This window comes from Strix aluco, chromosome 24, assembly GCF_031877795.1.
Source record: "Strix aluco isolate bStrAlu1 chromosome 24, bStrAlu1.hap1, whole genome shotgun sequence".
Classification (NCBI taxonomy): domain Eukaryota; kingdom Metazoa; phylum Chordata; class Aves; order Strigiformes; family Strigidae; genus Strix; species Strix aluco.
The window spans coordinates 5,206,356-5,219,489 of record NC_133954.1 but is presented as its reverse complement, the minus strand read 5'-3'; the positions used below and the strand labels follow the sequence as shown (position 1 = coordinate 5,219,489).

At 55.5% G+C, this 13,134-nt stretch overlaps 2 protein-coding genes across 2 annotated transcripts in view; one reads left to right on the top strand and one right to left on the bottom strand.

Annotated features, from left to right (window-relative positions):
• The first annotated feature begins 3,948 nt into the window (after window positions 1–3,948).
• CDK5R1 (cyclin dependent kinase 5 regulatory subunit 1) lies at window positions 3,949–6,538 on the top strand. Its single transcript, XM_074849314.1, has one exon. The coding sequence runs from the start codon at window positions 3,999–4,001 to the stop codon at window positions 4,896–4,898; it is 900 nt and encodes a 299-aa protein (XP_074705415.1). The 5' UTR covers window positions 3,949–3,998; the 3' UTR covers window positions 4,899–6,538.
• Window positions 6,539–6,859: 321 nt separating this feature from the next.
• Window positions 6,860–13,134, bottom strand: part of MYO1D (myosin ID) — a 166,296-nt gene continuing 160,021 nt past the window's right edge. Inside the window, exon 22 of the mRNA XM_074849311.1 lies at window positions 6,860–9,438. Coding sequence (XP_074705412.1) covers window positions 9,282–9,438 — 157 coding nt within the window. The 3' untranslated portion in view covers window positions 6,860–9,281. The remainder of the gene's footprint in view (window positions 9,439–13,134) is intronic.

Below are 13,134 nucleotides of genomic sequence, written 5' to 3'. Positions count from 1 at the left end.
CCTGCTTCAGAATTGTCATTGTGCTGCGCTAGCCCGGACCCACCCTGCGCAGCCAAAAACCTCAGGACGGCTGCGGCCACTGTCTAGACCATTAGGCCAGTTTCTAATAAAGGGAACAGCACAGGTTTCCCCTGGAGGCCTGTATTGCATGCTATTGTTTTAAAATAGACTAGATTTTAAATGTTTTATCCCTCCCCCCCACCTGCATTGGTAGGAAGAACAGGCGAGCAGGCGTTCCCCGAGTGCTCGCCGTCCGGCGGGAGGCGAGCGGCTGCGGCGGGCGCTGAGCAGACTGGCGGTAGTGACCTCTGCTGCGTTAGTGCTTCTTTCCTTCAACGGCCGATGGGAGACAGCTTGGCCCTTCTGGAATAACCTAGTGCAGCACTCGCTGGGGAGCTTCCTCATTACTGTTCCAAAGTCGTATGTGTGGGGGGTGGAGCACGGTGTATTCCAGCATGTTTCATTTTATGGTGAGGTTACTAGCTAGGTTTTAATGCCATTTGGGCAGTGTAAGCTTCTGCATCTCTGTCCTGCTAATCTTTATCTTTCTTTTCCCCTCTGTCTCTCTTTTTCCCTCTCCACGTTTTTCTTACAAAATTTATATTTTGTAAAAGGATTCTGTTTTATCAGGAAATATTTTGCCTTCACACTGAATCTTAGACTGGCTGATTTTTCTGCTTTCTGTTCACATTTTAACCTCTTTGACATTTTTTTTTTCTTTTTTTAAATTCCATCTCATCCAGTCAGTCACTGTTTGGGTTTTTGGCACCATCAATATCAAATGTACAAACGGTTCTTGCTAACCAACACCAGGTATATCTGATGTTCAGATGAGTTCCAATAAAATAATTTTTTTTTCAAAAATCTGTCTCCTGTCTTCAGCTGCCGAGGCAGGTAATGGGCACGTTTGGTGCAATTTCTCTCTTCGCTTAGGGAAGGTGGATCGCAGCACAGGCTGCACACCTGGCCAGAGCTCACCAAAGCATCATTGGTGATGATGTTTCTGAGACATGGAGTGTGAGGGACCATATTTTAAGCAGCATCTCTAAAGGTTTATGGATTGTGACCTGTTCCTGGCACAGCAAGTTTGAGTTCTACCAAATGAAGTCATGATATTTAATTGTTGTTGTGAAAAATGAATTACATCTGACCTCTTGCACCTGTATCTTGAAAACACCCTGATGCTGAATTGGAGAGTCTCACGTTGTGCACAACACCGTGCATAGATTCCTCTTAAGGCTAGAGAGGTTTTTTAGGATGTAATTGGACTGATACAACATCTTTAATTTTCACTTTGGAAGGTCATGCATCTCGGACACCGCCTGGTCGAGGTGGTGCAGGTCTTTTGGAAGGAAAATGTGAAGACTTAACTCTTGCTCTTATGCGTGGCTTGGATTGCAGGGGAAGTGCATTTCCAGTTTCCTTAATAGGTTTTTTTTTTGACTATAAATAGCTTGTAAGATACTTCCCAAAAGCAGCTCTGGCCAGCTCACTGTAATGCCACTTAAGGGGAGTTTCCCCCAGGGATGCTTCGCTGTGGCTTTGCTGATTTTGGTTGGTAGCAGTAGGTGAGTGAGGGGAAATTCGTTGATAGGACGGAGCTGGAGTCCGTGTCCATGGGATGGTGACGGTCGCAGGCGAGGTGCTGAGGAGGAGGCTGGAGGTGGCCGTGAAGTCCCGCGTGTCCTCGGCGAGAGCGGTGTCCAGCTCTGCTGTCGTCCCTCCAAGGGGACAGAAGTCCTGACCCCGCAGCTGACGAGGGGGGCAGCAGACAAACCCTGGTGCTGGAGGCCGAGGGGACCCGACCGGGGCGAGGCCGGTGCAGCAGCTCCGTGGTGAGGCCGGCTGGGAGGCACTGGGCTGCCTCTCGCCGAGCGAGGAGGTTTAATTGCACGTTAGTCATTCGAACCGCCTGCGGAAAGCCGGGATTTTCCGAGGCGTCTGAGCGCCTGCCACCTCCAAGTGTATTAAAATTAGGGCCAAAAAAGCTCAAATGGTAGGGCTTGTTGTTAAACCCTTTTGGCTTAAACTTCAAAAGGCTTAACTTAAAAAGCAGGCTTTCGCACAAAGGCGAGTTTCATGCTGCTTGGGTCCGTGTAATATTTTTAATGGACAAAGGGATTTCTCAGTACCAGCAGTGCCACGCGGGCTGGACTTGCACGGTCCCTTTCAGATCATTACACAGAAAAGTCTCTAAAGCTGTTTGTAAAGAGGATACACAAACAGGAGACCTTTTGACCATCCCTTAAAAACCAGCTGCTGCCCTGGGCTGGACCCACGTTGAAGGATGTGGGGTTTTGGGGTGCTTTGGGCCAGGTCCTCAGGTCCCAGGGCTTGGTCCCGAGCTGCCTCTGAGAGCTGCCCTTGAGCTGGGGTGGGGGCAGCTGGGGCCAGGCAGTTTTCAAGCCCTGCTCCCTGTTTCAAACCGCTGCGTCCTGCTCCGCAGCGGCGTCACCCTGCAGGCTGCGGTCGTGGAGCTCCAGGTGCTCAGAAAGCCGCTGCCTGACCTTGAGAGGGGGAAAAAAGCTGGATCAGAACCTCTCCCCCGGTGTTTAGTGCACAGCTGCAGCCTGAACCTGCTCGGCCGGGCCGGGTGCAGCCCCAGCCCTCTTGGATGCAGCAGCTTTGGCAGAGCTTTGACCCAGAGTGAGATTTTTCTTCATGTTCCACCTGTTTTAAACCCCAAGCGTGCAGCGGGCTCGGCCCGGCAGGTGCCTTCACAGAACCACAGAATCATCTAAGTCGGGAAAGACCTTGAAGATATCTAGTCTAGCCTTGGGACGGTGGCTTTGGGGACAGCCCTTTCCGTGTCCCGCCACTGCCCCGGTGTTTGTCGGTCCCCGGGCACTGGGAGGGTGCGCTTGTGTCTGGATGAAATGGGAGATTTTTGGCGTTTTTTGAAGACTTCGGTGTCATGGGAAGGGGACAGGCGGCAGCACATCTGTGTCAGTTGGTGGCTTTGGGGCATGGAGGAGCATAAACTGAGCTCGTTTAAGTCATGAGCCAAACCCTCATTAGTGTAGCGTCGGGGTGAGACGTTTCCCTGTTCTGTTGCCAGCAGCAGCACTCGGGGGAGGAGGTGACACCCGGGGCCGCTCTGGGGACCGGGGCTGGAGCCCCGCAGCCGCTGCCCCCGCCGCGCTGGGCCGGGCTCGGGGCGCGCTGGGCCGCGGCGGAGCGTCGCTGAGTGTCGCTGCAGGTTGCGCGAAGCGCGGCGGGGCTCGGCGGCCGCCCCTTGGCTGCTGCTTCCCGGGCCGGAGCCCGAGCGGCTCCCGGTGCCCGGCCGCGGGAAAGGGCCGGCCCGGGGCGGGGGGGCCGAGCTGGGCCGTCGCTTCCCCCGGGACCGGGGCGGCCGCGGCACCCGCCGGGCTCGGCGCTGCGGGAGCTGCCCCGCGGCCTCCCGGGGGCGCCGGGGTTTGCCTGAACCCCCGGCTCGTGCTCCAGCCCCCGCGGGGCGGGCGGGGGCCGGGCGGAGCAGGGGTTTAAGTTTTAATTATTGTCTTTAATTATCGTTCTTTGTTTTTTATCCGGGCCGAGGGCCGGGAGCCCCCCCCGGGCCCTGCCCGAGCCGCCGCCTCCGCCCGGGACCCGCCCGGGGGCAGCGCGGGGTCGCCGCGGGGGCGGGGCCAGCGGGGGCGGAGGCGCGGTCTGGGCGGTTAGGGCGGGGCGTAGGGCCGAAGGGGGCGTAGCCTGGGCGGGCAGGGGCGGGGCTTCGCCCGCTCGGGCCGGCGTGGGGGCGTGTCCCGGGCGGAGAGGGGGCGGCCCCGCCCCGCCCCTTTCCCGCCGGCGCGCCGGGCGCACGTGGCGGCGCGGGGCGGGGCGGCGGGGGCGCGCACTGCGCCGCCGGGAGCGCGCGCGGCGGCGGGGCGGGGCGAGGCGCGGCGCTGAGCGGCGGCGGCGGCGGAGCGGGCAGCGAGCGCGGGGCCGCGCCGGGGGCCGGGGCCGGGGCCGGGGCCGGGGCCGGGGCGGGCGGCGGGGCCCGCCGGTCGGCCGGCGCCATGGGCACGGTGCTGTCGCTGTCGCCGAGCTACCGGAAGGCCCCGCTGTTCGAGGAGGGGGCGGCCACGGTGGGGCACTACACGGCGGTGCAGAACAGCAAGAACGCGAAGGAGAAGGGCCTGAAGCGGCACTCGCTGATCTCGGTGCTGCCCTGGAAGCGCATCGCCGCCGTCTCCGCCAAGAAGAAGAGCTCCAAGAAGGTGCAGCCCAACGGCGGCTACCAGAGCAACGTGACCCACCTCAACAACGAGAACCTGAAGAAGTCGCTCTCCTGCGCCAACCTCGCCACCTTCGCCCCCCCGCCGCCCCCCGCCGCCGCCGCCGCCGCCGCCGCCCTCGCCTCGGCGCAGAAGGCGCCGCCGGCCGCGCCCGCCGCCGCCGCCGCTACCCCGCGGCGGGTCGTGGTGCAGGCGTCCACCAGCGAGCTGCTGCGCTGCCTGGGCGAGTTCCTCTGCCGCCGCTGCTACCGGCTGAAGCACCTCTCGCCCACCGACCCTGTGCTCTGGCTGCGCTCCGTGGACCGCTCGCTGCTGCTGCAGGGCTGGCAGGACCAGGGCTTCATCACGCCGGCCAACGTGGTCTTCCTCTACATGCTCTGCCGGGACGTCATCTCGGCCGAGGTGGCCAGCGACCACGAACTGCAGGCAGTGCTGCTCACCTGCCTGTACCTCTCCTACTCCTACATGGGCAACGAGATCTCCTACCCGCTCAAGCCCTTCCTGGTGGAGAGCTGTAAGGAGGCCTTCTGGGACCGCTGCCTCTCCATCATCGACCTCATGAGCCCCAAGATGCTGCAGGTCAACGCCGACCCGCACTACTTCACCCAGGTCTTCGCCGACCTCAAGAAGGAGAGCGGCGCCGAGGAGAAGGGGCGGCTGCTCATCGGCCTCGACCGGTGAGCGCCCGCCGCCCGCCCGCCGGGCCCCGGGGGTGCTGCCGGCCCCGGCCCCGGCCCCGCCCGGACACGCTTCGCTCGCCCCGGCCCGGCTCGGAGCCGCTTCCCGGGGGCTTCTCCAGGCGGGGAGAGGCGGGAGCTGCTGCCGCTCCCGCGGGCCCGGCTCTGGGCGGGGGGACGGTTCGTCCGCCGCCGGACCGGAGCGCAGACCCCCCGGTTCCACCCCCCCTTCCCCGGGCCGCCGCTTTCCAGCCGTCGCCCCCTCTCCCCATCCTGCGGGCCCGGGGATGCTGCGGCTCCGCCACCGGATTGATTTCAGCAAATCGCGGAGGGGGCGGAGGGGGAGGGGGACACCCCCCCACCCCCCAACTGAGCGCCCCCCCCCCCGCCCCCCGAGAGCTCCGCGGCGGGGGAGCGGAGCGGAGCGGGGCTCCGCGGGCTGGCGGCGGCCCCGGCTCCTGCGGCGGCAGCCCCGGTGCGGGGCCGGTCACCGCATCACCGAGACAAAGACCGGGGGGGGGGGGGTGGGGGGGGGGTGTGGAGAAGGAAAAATGGAAAAAAGAGAAAAAAAAAAAATTGCTCTAAAGGCTTCACCGGAGGCGCCTGAGCGGGGCCGATCGTGACTTACCGGCGCCGGAGCAGCCGGTAACGGGACAGAGACGCGGGCACGACCCCGGGGCCCCTCGCCACCCCCTCCCCACCCCCCGCCTCCTCCCTCCCCTTTATTTATTTTCTTTGAAGAGACTCGAATTTCCCGAGCGGGTCTGGGTTAAGGGAAATAACCGCTACTGTATCATGACATCAATGTGAAATGTCTTGTTCCCATCGTGCACTGATCATGAGTATTGTGTAAAGGATCTACTTGAGTGTGCAAGCAAGGAAAGAATCTACATGCTGCTATATGAATACTTTTAGAACAAAAAAAAAAAAAACAAACTACTAACATACGGGGGGGGAAAAAAAAGAAAAACCCTTCTTTATTCTTTCATTGTTGCTTTTACAGTGGTATTGCGCATGCAAACAGGAGCATTTTGTGTCTTCAAAAAAAGAAAAAAGGAAAAAAAACACATAAAAAATAATAATCAAAAGAAAAACCTTAACGAGAGATGGCTGTAAAAATTACACCCATGCACAAAGACCCGACACCACCCCGATACCGCAGTCTTGAGCTGGTATTCCCTTATCAGGCCTGGGGACTGATAAGTTTTTTTGGTTTTTATTTTTTTTTTTTTTCTCCGTGTGCACAGTTCTAGTTTAGTTCTGGTCCATTGGGCGTTAAAACTTGCAGACGAGAGGGAGAAATAACGTGCCATTTATTTTTCTTTTTTTTTATTTTTCACTTGAAGCTCTTCATCGCTGTACATTGGACCCTGCTAATGATACATGTGTACGTACGTTTTTTTAGTGCAATCTCTTCTGTAGATCTTTGTTGACCAAATTGGTGGGTATTGTTACTTATTAATTTATATTTGTCTCATTTTGTATGTATGTGTATAGTGTGTTTGTAAGTATGTGTGGTTTATAACCTGACCGACTGTGTCATGGGGCTCAGTGTGCCTGTAATTTAATCCCCTCCCCTTATTTTTATTTATTTTTGTACTGTGCTGATTAAATAAAAATGCACTGACCATCCATTACACGGCAGCGGGTCGTGGCGGAGTCTTTTCTGCAATCCCACACCTCCGACGCCCCTTCGCGGCGCTGGGAAATTGGATTTGCTTTGACGACAGAGGGGTTTAACGCCGCCGCGGGTTTAATCGCGTTACTGGCGCCGGGGTCACCCCTTGGCCGGGGGCTGGCGGAGGCGCGGGGAGAGCGGCGGGGCGAGGAGGAGCAGCCAGCACGTGAGAGGTGAAAAAATCGGGTTATCGGGACGCCAGAACTCGCACTTTCCATCCGTGAATCATCTTCCCCGAGCCACCGCGCTGGTCAGACACTGGCACCGCCTGAGTGGGATGCAACTAATTGGTTTTTGGTTTTTTTTTTATTTATTACAGTGAAATATGTAAACAAAACCCCAGGTCCATTATAGTAGGTTTTTTTCTGCTCTTTTATACATTAAAATATCAGCGATTAAAAAAAAAAAAAAGGGTTCATTGCATTATCGCCCCAGGCTGAAAATCGAAATTCAATTTAGGAATAGTTAATTTATGGGAAAAAACAGGAATATATATATATTTTATATATTTTATATATATATATAAAACCAGAGCAGGAACAGATATATTTTATAAAGACATTTCATCACATACAATATTGCCATCTCGTAGCATCAGAAATTTCCTAAACCCGCGATTTATTGCCATCCATCATGATTCGATACGACCATTTCGTTGGAGGGATAGTGTATAAAAGTGCTGATTAAAACTCCTGCCACTACCTTGCCTACGGGTTAGTGTTACTGGGGGACGTTTGGACTAGCAGATACAAAAAGCGAGAAGTGCAAACAGAAAGGCACAGCAACCACCAGGATTTTCCTTCTGGTGCTTCCCCGGGGGGACGCCAACGGGCGCTGGGTGTCCCGCGGCCTCGGCGTTGGTGCTGCTCCTGCGGAGGTGGAGGGTCCGTGGTGGTCCTGAGCGGCTCATGTGCGTGTGCTGGGCAAGGTGAGGAGCCGCTGCATGGGGGGGGGACGGCACCTCCAGGCTCCTGATGGCCCCAGCGGTGGTGGGCGACGTGTTTGCCAGCAGCTGGAAGAGTTTCTTCTCCAGGACTCGGGGCAGGACCCCGCCGGGATGCGGCACTGGGATGCTGGGGGGGGGCTGGGCCGAGGCCAGGGACCATCTGAGCGGGAGGGCTCTGGCGCGGGGCCTCCCCAGCAAAGAGCACAGGAGGGATTAAGCTTGTCCCGCTTCAGTGCAGAGCTACAGCTCCTCTCCCCTCACGGTCCCCCTCAATCTCGGGGCTCACGGTGGCGGTCGGGCACAAACGCTGCAGCGACCCGTCCCGACTCCCCGTGTCCGTGGCACGGCTTTGGGAAGCCTTTCCTCAACAGGTCGGTAGGTGAAGAGCCTCTTCCAGGCTTTCCGATTCCTAAAGCGCTCAGTTAAACACGTGCTGTTGGCTGCCTGGGCTGGAGACGGGCAGGCCCCAAGGCGGGGTCACCACGCAGACCCCCCCTGTGTCCAACGGGCTGGAAATCCTGACCTGACCAGCAGTGCCAGGACTCAGTACACAGAACCCCGACAAACAGCCCCGCACTGGCCCACGGCCTCCTCCGCCCAGAAGCCACGGCAGCAGCCCGCTATGCAGTGGAAATAAAAGCTTGTTAGTACATCTGGCCCTGCTGTAAACACCAGCTCCGGGTTATCTGAGCCGGGCAGCCGCGGGCGCCGCGCAGCGGGGAAACGTGAGGGCACCAGACAAGCCGAGGTGATGCGCAACGCCCCGACATCCAACACCCGGGGAAACTCTCCGAAGGGAAGAGCCTGGATGTTTGCAGTCGGGTTTGTGCTGCTGCCCCTCGCCTGGTGCGGACGGACGTGCCCGGAGTGAGTGTGAAATAGTGCAAAGCGAGGGAGCCGCGGCCTCGGCTCCCCGGGCTCCTCGTGTTGCCACCACCAGGTCCTCGTCGCCCTCCCTGAACCTCGGCGCTGGGACTAACACGAAGCCACGTGGATCATCTAAAAATTCAGCAAGGCCACTTGGTCTGGGAACCCATTGGATTTTAGGTCACTGGAGAGGGTAATTAAGGCAAAAGCAATGCAGGATTAAAAAAAATAAAACCTCTGCGCTGTGACTCCCACTCCCCTTCTGCTGGTGGAGCTGTCTCCAGCCAGGTGCCTCGCTGGGTTAATGACCTCCAGGCAGGAAAGCAGCGAGTCTAGAGGTGCGTGTCCAGGTACCATCCCAACTCCGCAGCGTCCCCCCGGCGTGGGAAGGCAGCCCTCCTCCCCAAACCTGGCTCCAGTTCCATCGGGATTTGGTCTTACAGAACCAAACTCCCTGAGCCGGGTATCTTTGGTTCCTCCGGTGGAGGCTGCATAATATTGCAAAAAAATGACACAAAAAAGAAACACAGAAGGGAGTAAGTGGAGAGGGTTTAAGAAATCAAATGTGGGAAAGGGAGGAAAGGGTGTAAGTACCTATAAATGCTTTTTTTTTGGATTAATTCAGAAGCACTTTCCTGATATTCTGGCCTGTTTTGTAAGATGGATACAGGTCACAGGCTATTTTAAGCCTCTGTTGCATGTGGTAGTAAAACCCTCTCCTGAATTTGGGTTTGCTAAACCTCTAGCTTTAGAGATCTTTTTAGGCGCATGCCCAAGTCACAGCTGAGCATCTCTAAATTAATCCCCTTGAAAAGTCCAAGGCACGGGGAGGGCGATCAAAGCCCCAGTCCGTCTTTCCTTCACTCCGGGCTCGCTGTGCCGAGCGGAGGGGGATGCTAATTCCCCGGCACGCAGAGGATGAAACCGGAACGATGCTTGGTGAAATCCGGTTGGGATTGGTTAATCTTGGTTTCCACGGAGACGGTGCATTTCCGCCCGTGCAGGCTGCACTGGACCGGGTTGGTAACGCTGACTTGCAGGGCGCGTTTCTCACTGCCAAGGCAAAAGGGAAAAGAAGAGTCAGGAGGGAGGGGTGGGAAGCGGCCACCGCCGCTCAGACCTCGGCACAAGGCGGGGAGAGGGGTTTTCGGGTCAGGACGCATCCTGCACCAAACCGAGCACACTGCGTTAAGCCAAAGCTCGGCTCTTAAGCCCAGCTTTGGGGCTCGGCTGAGCCCTGCTCCTACACCCAGTGCACCCAGGGACTTCGGCGTCGGGCTCGGTGCTGACGCGGGGGGTGTCGCTTCAGGGGCAAAGCAAAGGCCAGCTCGGCCACCCGCTCGCCGAATGCCCTCGTGAGCAATCCCTCCTATCGCTGTCACCACGGGGATGATGACATCCCTTGTTCCGAGCTCAGAGATTAAAAGCACGGCATGAAATAGCTCAAAGAATCACAGCTAGGGTGTTGTTTTCTTAAATTCCCTCCCCAGGCAGACAGACAGATCGACCGACCACGCAGTGCCCTGAGCGGAGGCAGCGGCTGGCTGGGCACAGGCACTGGGACAAAACTCTGTCACTGCAAATCATTCCCCAGGGTTTTAACCCTTTAGCTTTGGTGTGAAAAATGACTCCTGAGTGAAATCAGGAGTTTCTGCCACCCAAATCAGTTTTTCCTCAGCTGTCTGGGTCACTGCCATTGGGGACATCAGGACAGCATGGCCATGTTCATCTCTGCGCCGGCCCAGACAGGGTCAGGGATGGCCAGCAAGGATGTGCCCCTTTGCTAAAGCCATAAAAGTCACTATTCTATATCACAAATAACTTTCCCTTGTACCGTAAGCAGAGAAACGCTCGGCTGCTCCCTGGGGCTGGGGATGGAGACGGGGTGCAGCCAAGGTGGCCCACGAGCTCCAGCCATCAGCCCTGTGGACCAGCACCATGAGGCTCATGAGTGAATGAGCTGGAGAAATGCCTCCAGCAGATCCACCCCCCCCCCCAGTCACCACCAGCCTGGGGAAGCAGGAAGAGATATCCAGGGACTTGGCCTTTGGGAAATCCGTCCTGTGACCTCACCCGCACTTCAAATTCCTGTATTTCCAGCATTTCTTAGTATAATATTGAGTGGTTTAAAGACTCAGTGGCAGCGACCCCACCTGCTCTCTCGATGCTCTAAATACACCGAGGAGGATGTGCTGGGTTTCTATTCTCCTGCGCTCAGCTTCCAGACCCAAGGTCTTGCCTTGCTTGAGCCGTTACAATATTTTCATTGACACAGTGTAAGTCCTTCATGCAGCACAGGCTTAGTTTTTACTTCCTTAACACAGACTGTTCGGACACATCACATCCCACAAGCCACATTTTTACGCAGCTTCCAAATAATTAAGATGTTCACTGCTTCCATAAGAATGAATGATGGTTTGGTTGGAGGGGCACCGGCACGGCAGCAGCACACAAAGCCTCACGTTGTCCCAGGTATTTAATTCTTATTTATTCTTGCCTGAGTTGAGGCTAAAATCCCTGCTTAGTTTGCTATTTTTACTGTGACTGAGCAGAACGAGCTGCATACGCAGAGGAGCCTCTTGGAGATTCCTGCCATCATGTGTTTGGAGAGCAGGTTTAGCATCAAGTGTCTGCAACAAGGATAAGTGCTAATGACGTTCCCTCTCCTCTCCCACAGCCCTCATCAAATTATAGATAAGAAGCTAGAGGGTCTGTCGCTGTTAATAGTCAAACTGTTGACCCTTTTGCACAGCAATAAGGAGCCCAAACCAGGGGAGAAGAATGTTATTAACCTGAATTTTGACCACAAGCAGGAGCCAGACCTGGAAATCAGAAGGTCCTTGATGTATTTTGAGCCCTGTGGCTGTGGGACCTTCAGCCAGAAGTGGAATCTCTCTAGGTCCCAGCTCCTGCTGGAATGAGGAGAATCAACTAAACACACGTCTATGTGAAGCTAACCCCTGATCTTGTGTGGCTTTTCTTCATGTGACAAGAGGTTTCAGCTTCAAAACCTTTTTCTGGGGGAGCAGGACGGCTCCTGAATGGTATCCAAAGAGCAATCCACAGAGGGATTTGCAAGTCCACACAGGGATTACAAACCCCATCCTTGGTTTTCCCCACTAGGCAACGCAATGCTGAACCCTGCCGCCAGCTCCACAAGCAGCTTGATGTGCCTCTTGGATGCTGTTCCTCTGCTCGGTCCATGGCCAACAAGGAAGAGGTTGGAGGAAACGTCAGTTTGGTTTCCAGTTCATCAGTCACATCAGCATCACACTTGTAGGTGCAGCAGCAAAAAGGGGAGATGACAGCTGCTGGCTGCCCTGGAATAAGATGGTTTATTTATTGACTGAAAGGGAGAAAACAGCTGCCTGCATCAGCCAATAAACCGGACTCAAAGTCCTTCCAAATCTCACTGCTACAACGAGATTTTACAAGGAACACAGCTGGGGAGACGCTTCCCCAAGTTCCTGCAGAATTTAGATGCCAAAGGAAGGGTCTGACATGGAGATGGTCCAGTGTCATCCTGGAAGTCCAACAAAGTCTTTCATAGACAAGGGCAACACACAGTGAAAACACCCTTTGGGGATCCCTGGGGATCTGCAAGACCCCAAGCCAGACACCGCTGGCAGCAAAGGCAGAGGCAAGTCCCACTTTCACTTAAATTTGGGCTAAAAACTGAATTTTCACTGCATAATCCTGTCCCACCATGGCCCTTTGCTCTTCCACCTCTCCATCTCGATAAGACGACTCAGTCAGGAACAGGTCGTTAAGGTGAAATTAAGACGGAAGAAAGTTTGCACTATTAAATTTCAAGCTTGGAAACACACATCTGTTCACCATCCATGCTTTAATTCCTTAAGCGTTTCAGTGGCTTTTAGGTATTTAAGGAACATTTATGAATTTACTAATTACTTACAAATAATCTTCTGGCCTTCTGACTATTTAAAGGACCAACTGGGTTTCATATTAGAGCTGGAAGATCTTGTAATTTAAAGACTTAAGGGCAGAACAGAATGTAGTTATGACTGTTCTGCGGCTGAAGACACAGTCACAGCACAGAGAGCTAAGTGACACGCCCAAGGTCACAAGAAAGCCAGATTCTCCAACTTTCAAGATCTTTTAATCGCAGATGAGCAACCCGCCATGGCAGTCCCAATGCCAGTCTCCTCTTTCATCCTGTAGATCTACTTGATTCAAGGATCCTGTGTTGGTTCAGAGCCGGTTACTTATAAAGAGCAGTGTCCACGCTCATCCCTCCGTTCAACAGGCAACGACTACCTTCACGTTACGTCCTCAAAAGACACTTGGAAAGCTTCTGCTGCCTGGAGAAGACCCCTGCCTTAGTCCTTTTGCTTTCATCCCCCTCGTCCTTGCTGCACCCCACACCCGGAGCTGTCACTAGACTGACCCTTACTAAAGGCTGCGCAGGAGAATTTGTTCCAGACATCAGCCTCTATTTCAGTAAGTCCTTAACAGGCTTCTGAGACACTTCTGTTGTCCCTCTTGTACAGACACATGTTTAAGAGACCATCTACAAGACAGCGGAGCTCACGCAGCCAAGCAGAGCTCTGCTGGAGACCAGCCCCATCTGACGGCAGCTTTGGCTCCGCACCAAGCCCCGACATAACCTGCACAGCGATGGAAGTCAAGTCAATTAGGACAAAATGATGGATGCTCCTGCCAGGCATCTTCTGGGAAATAAAATTACTTATTTTTAACAACGATTCCATTAGAAGAGACAGCGAGATG

Bases quoted from the DNA above. Each gene is read 5' to 3' on its own strand.
- CDK5R1 (XM_074849314.1), top strand. From the start codon at position 3,999: ATGGGCACGGTGCTGTCGCTGTCGCCGAGCTACCGGAAGGCCCCGCTG.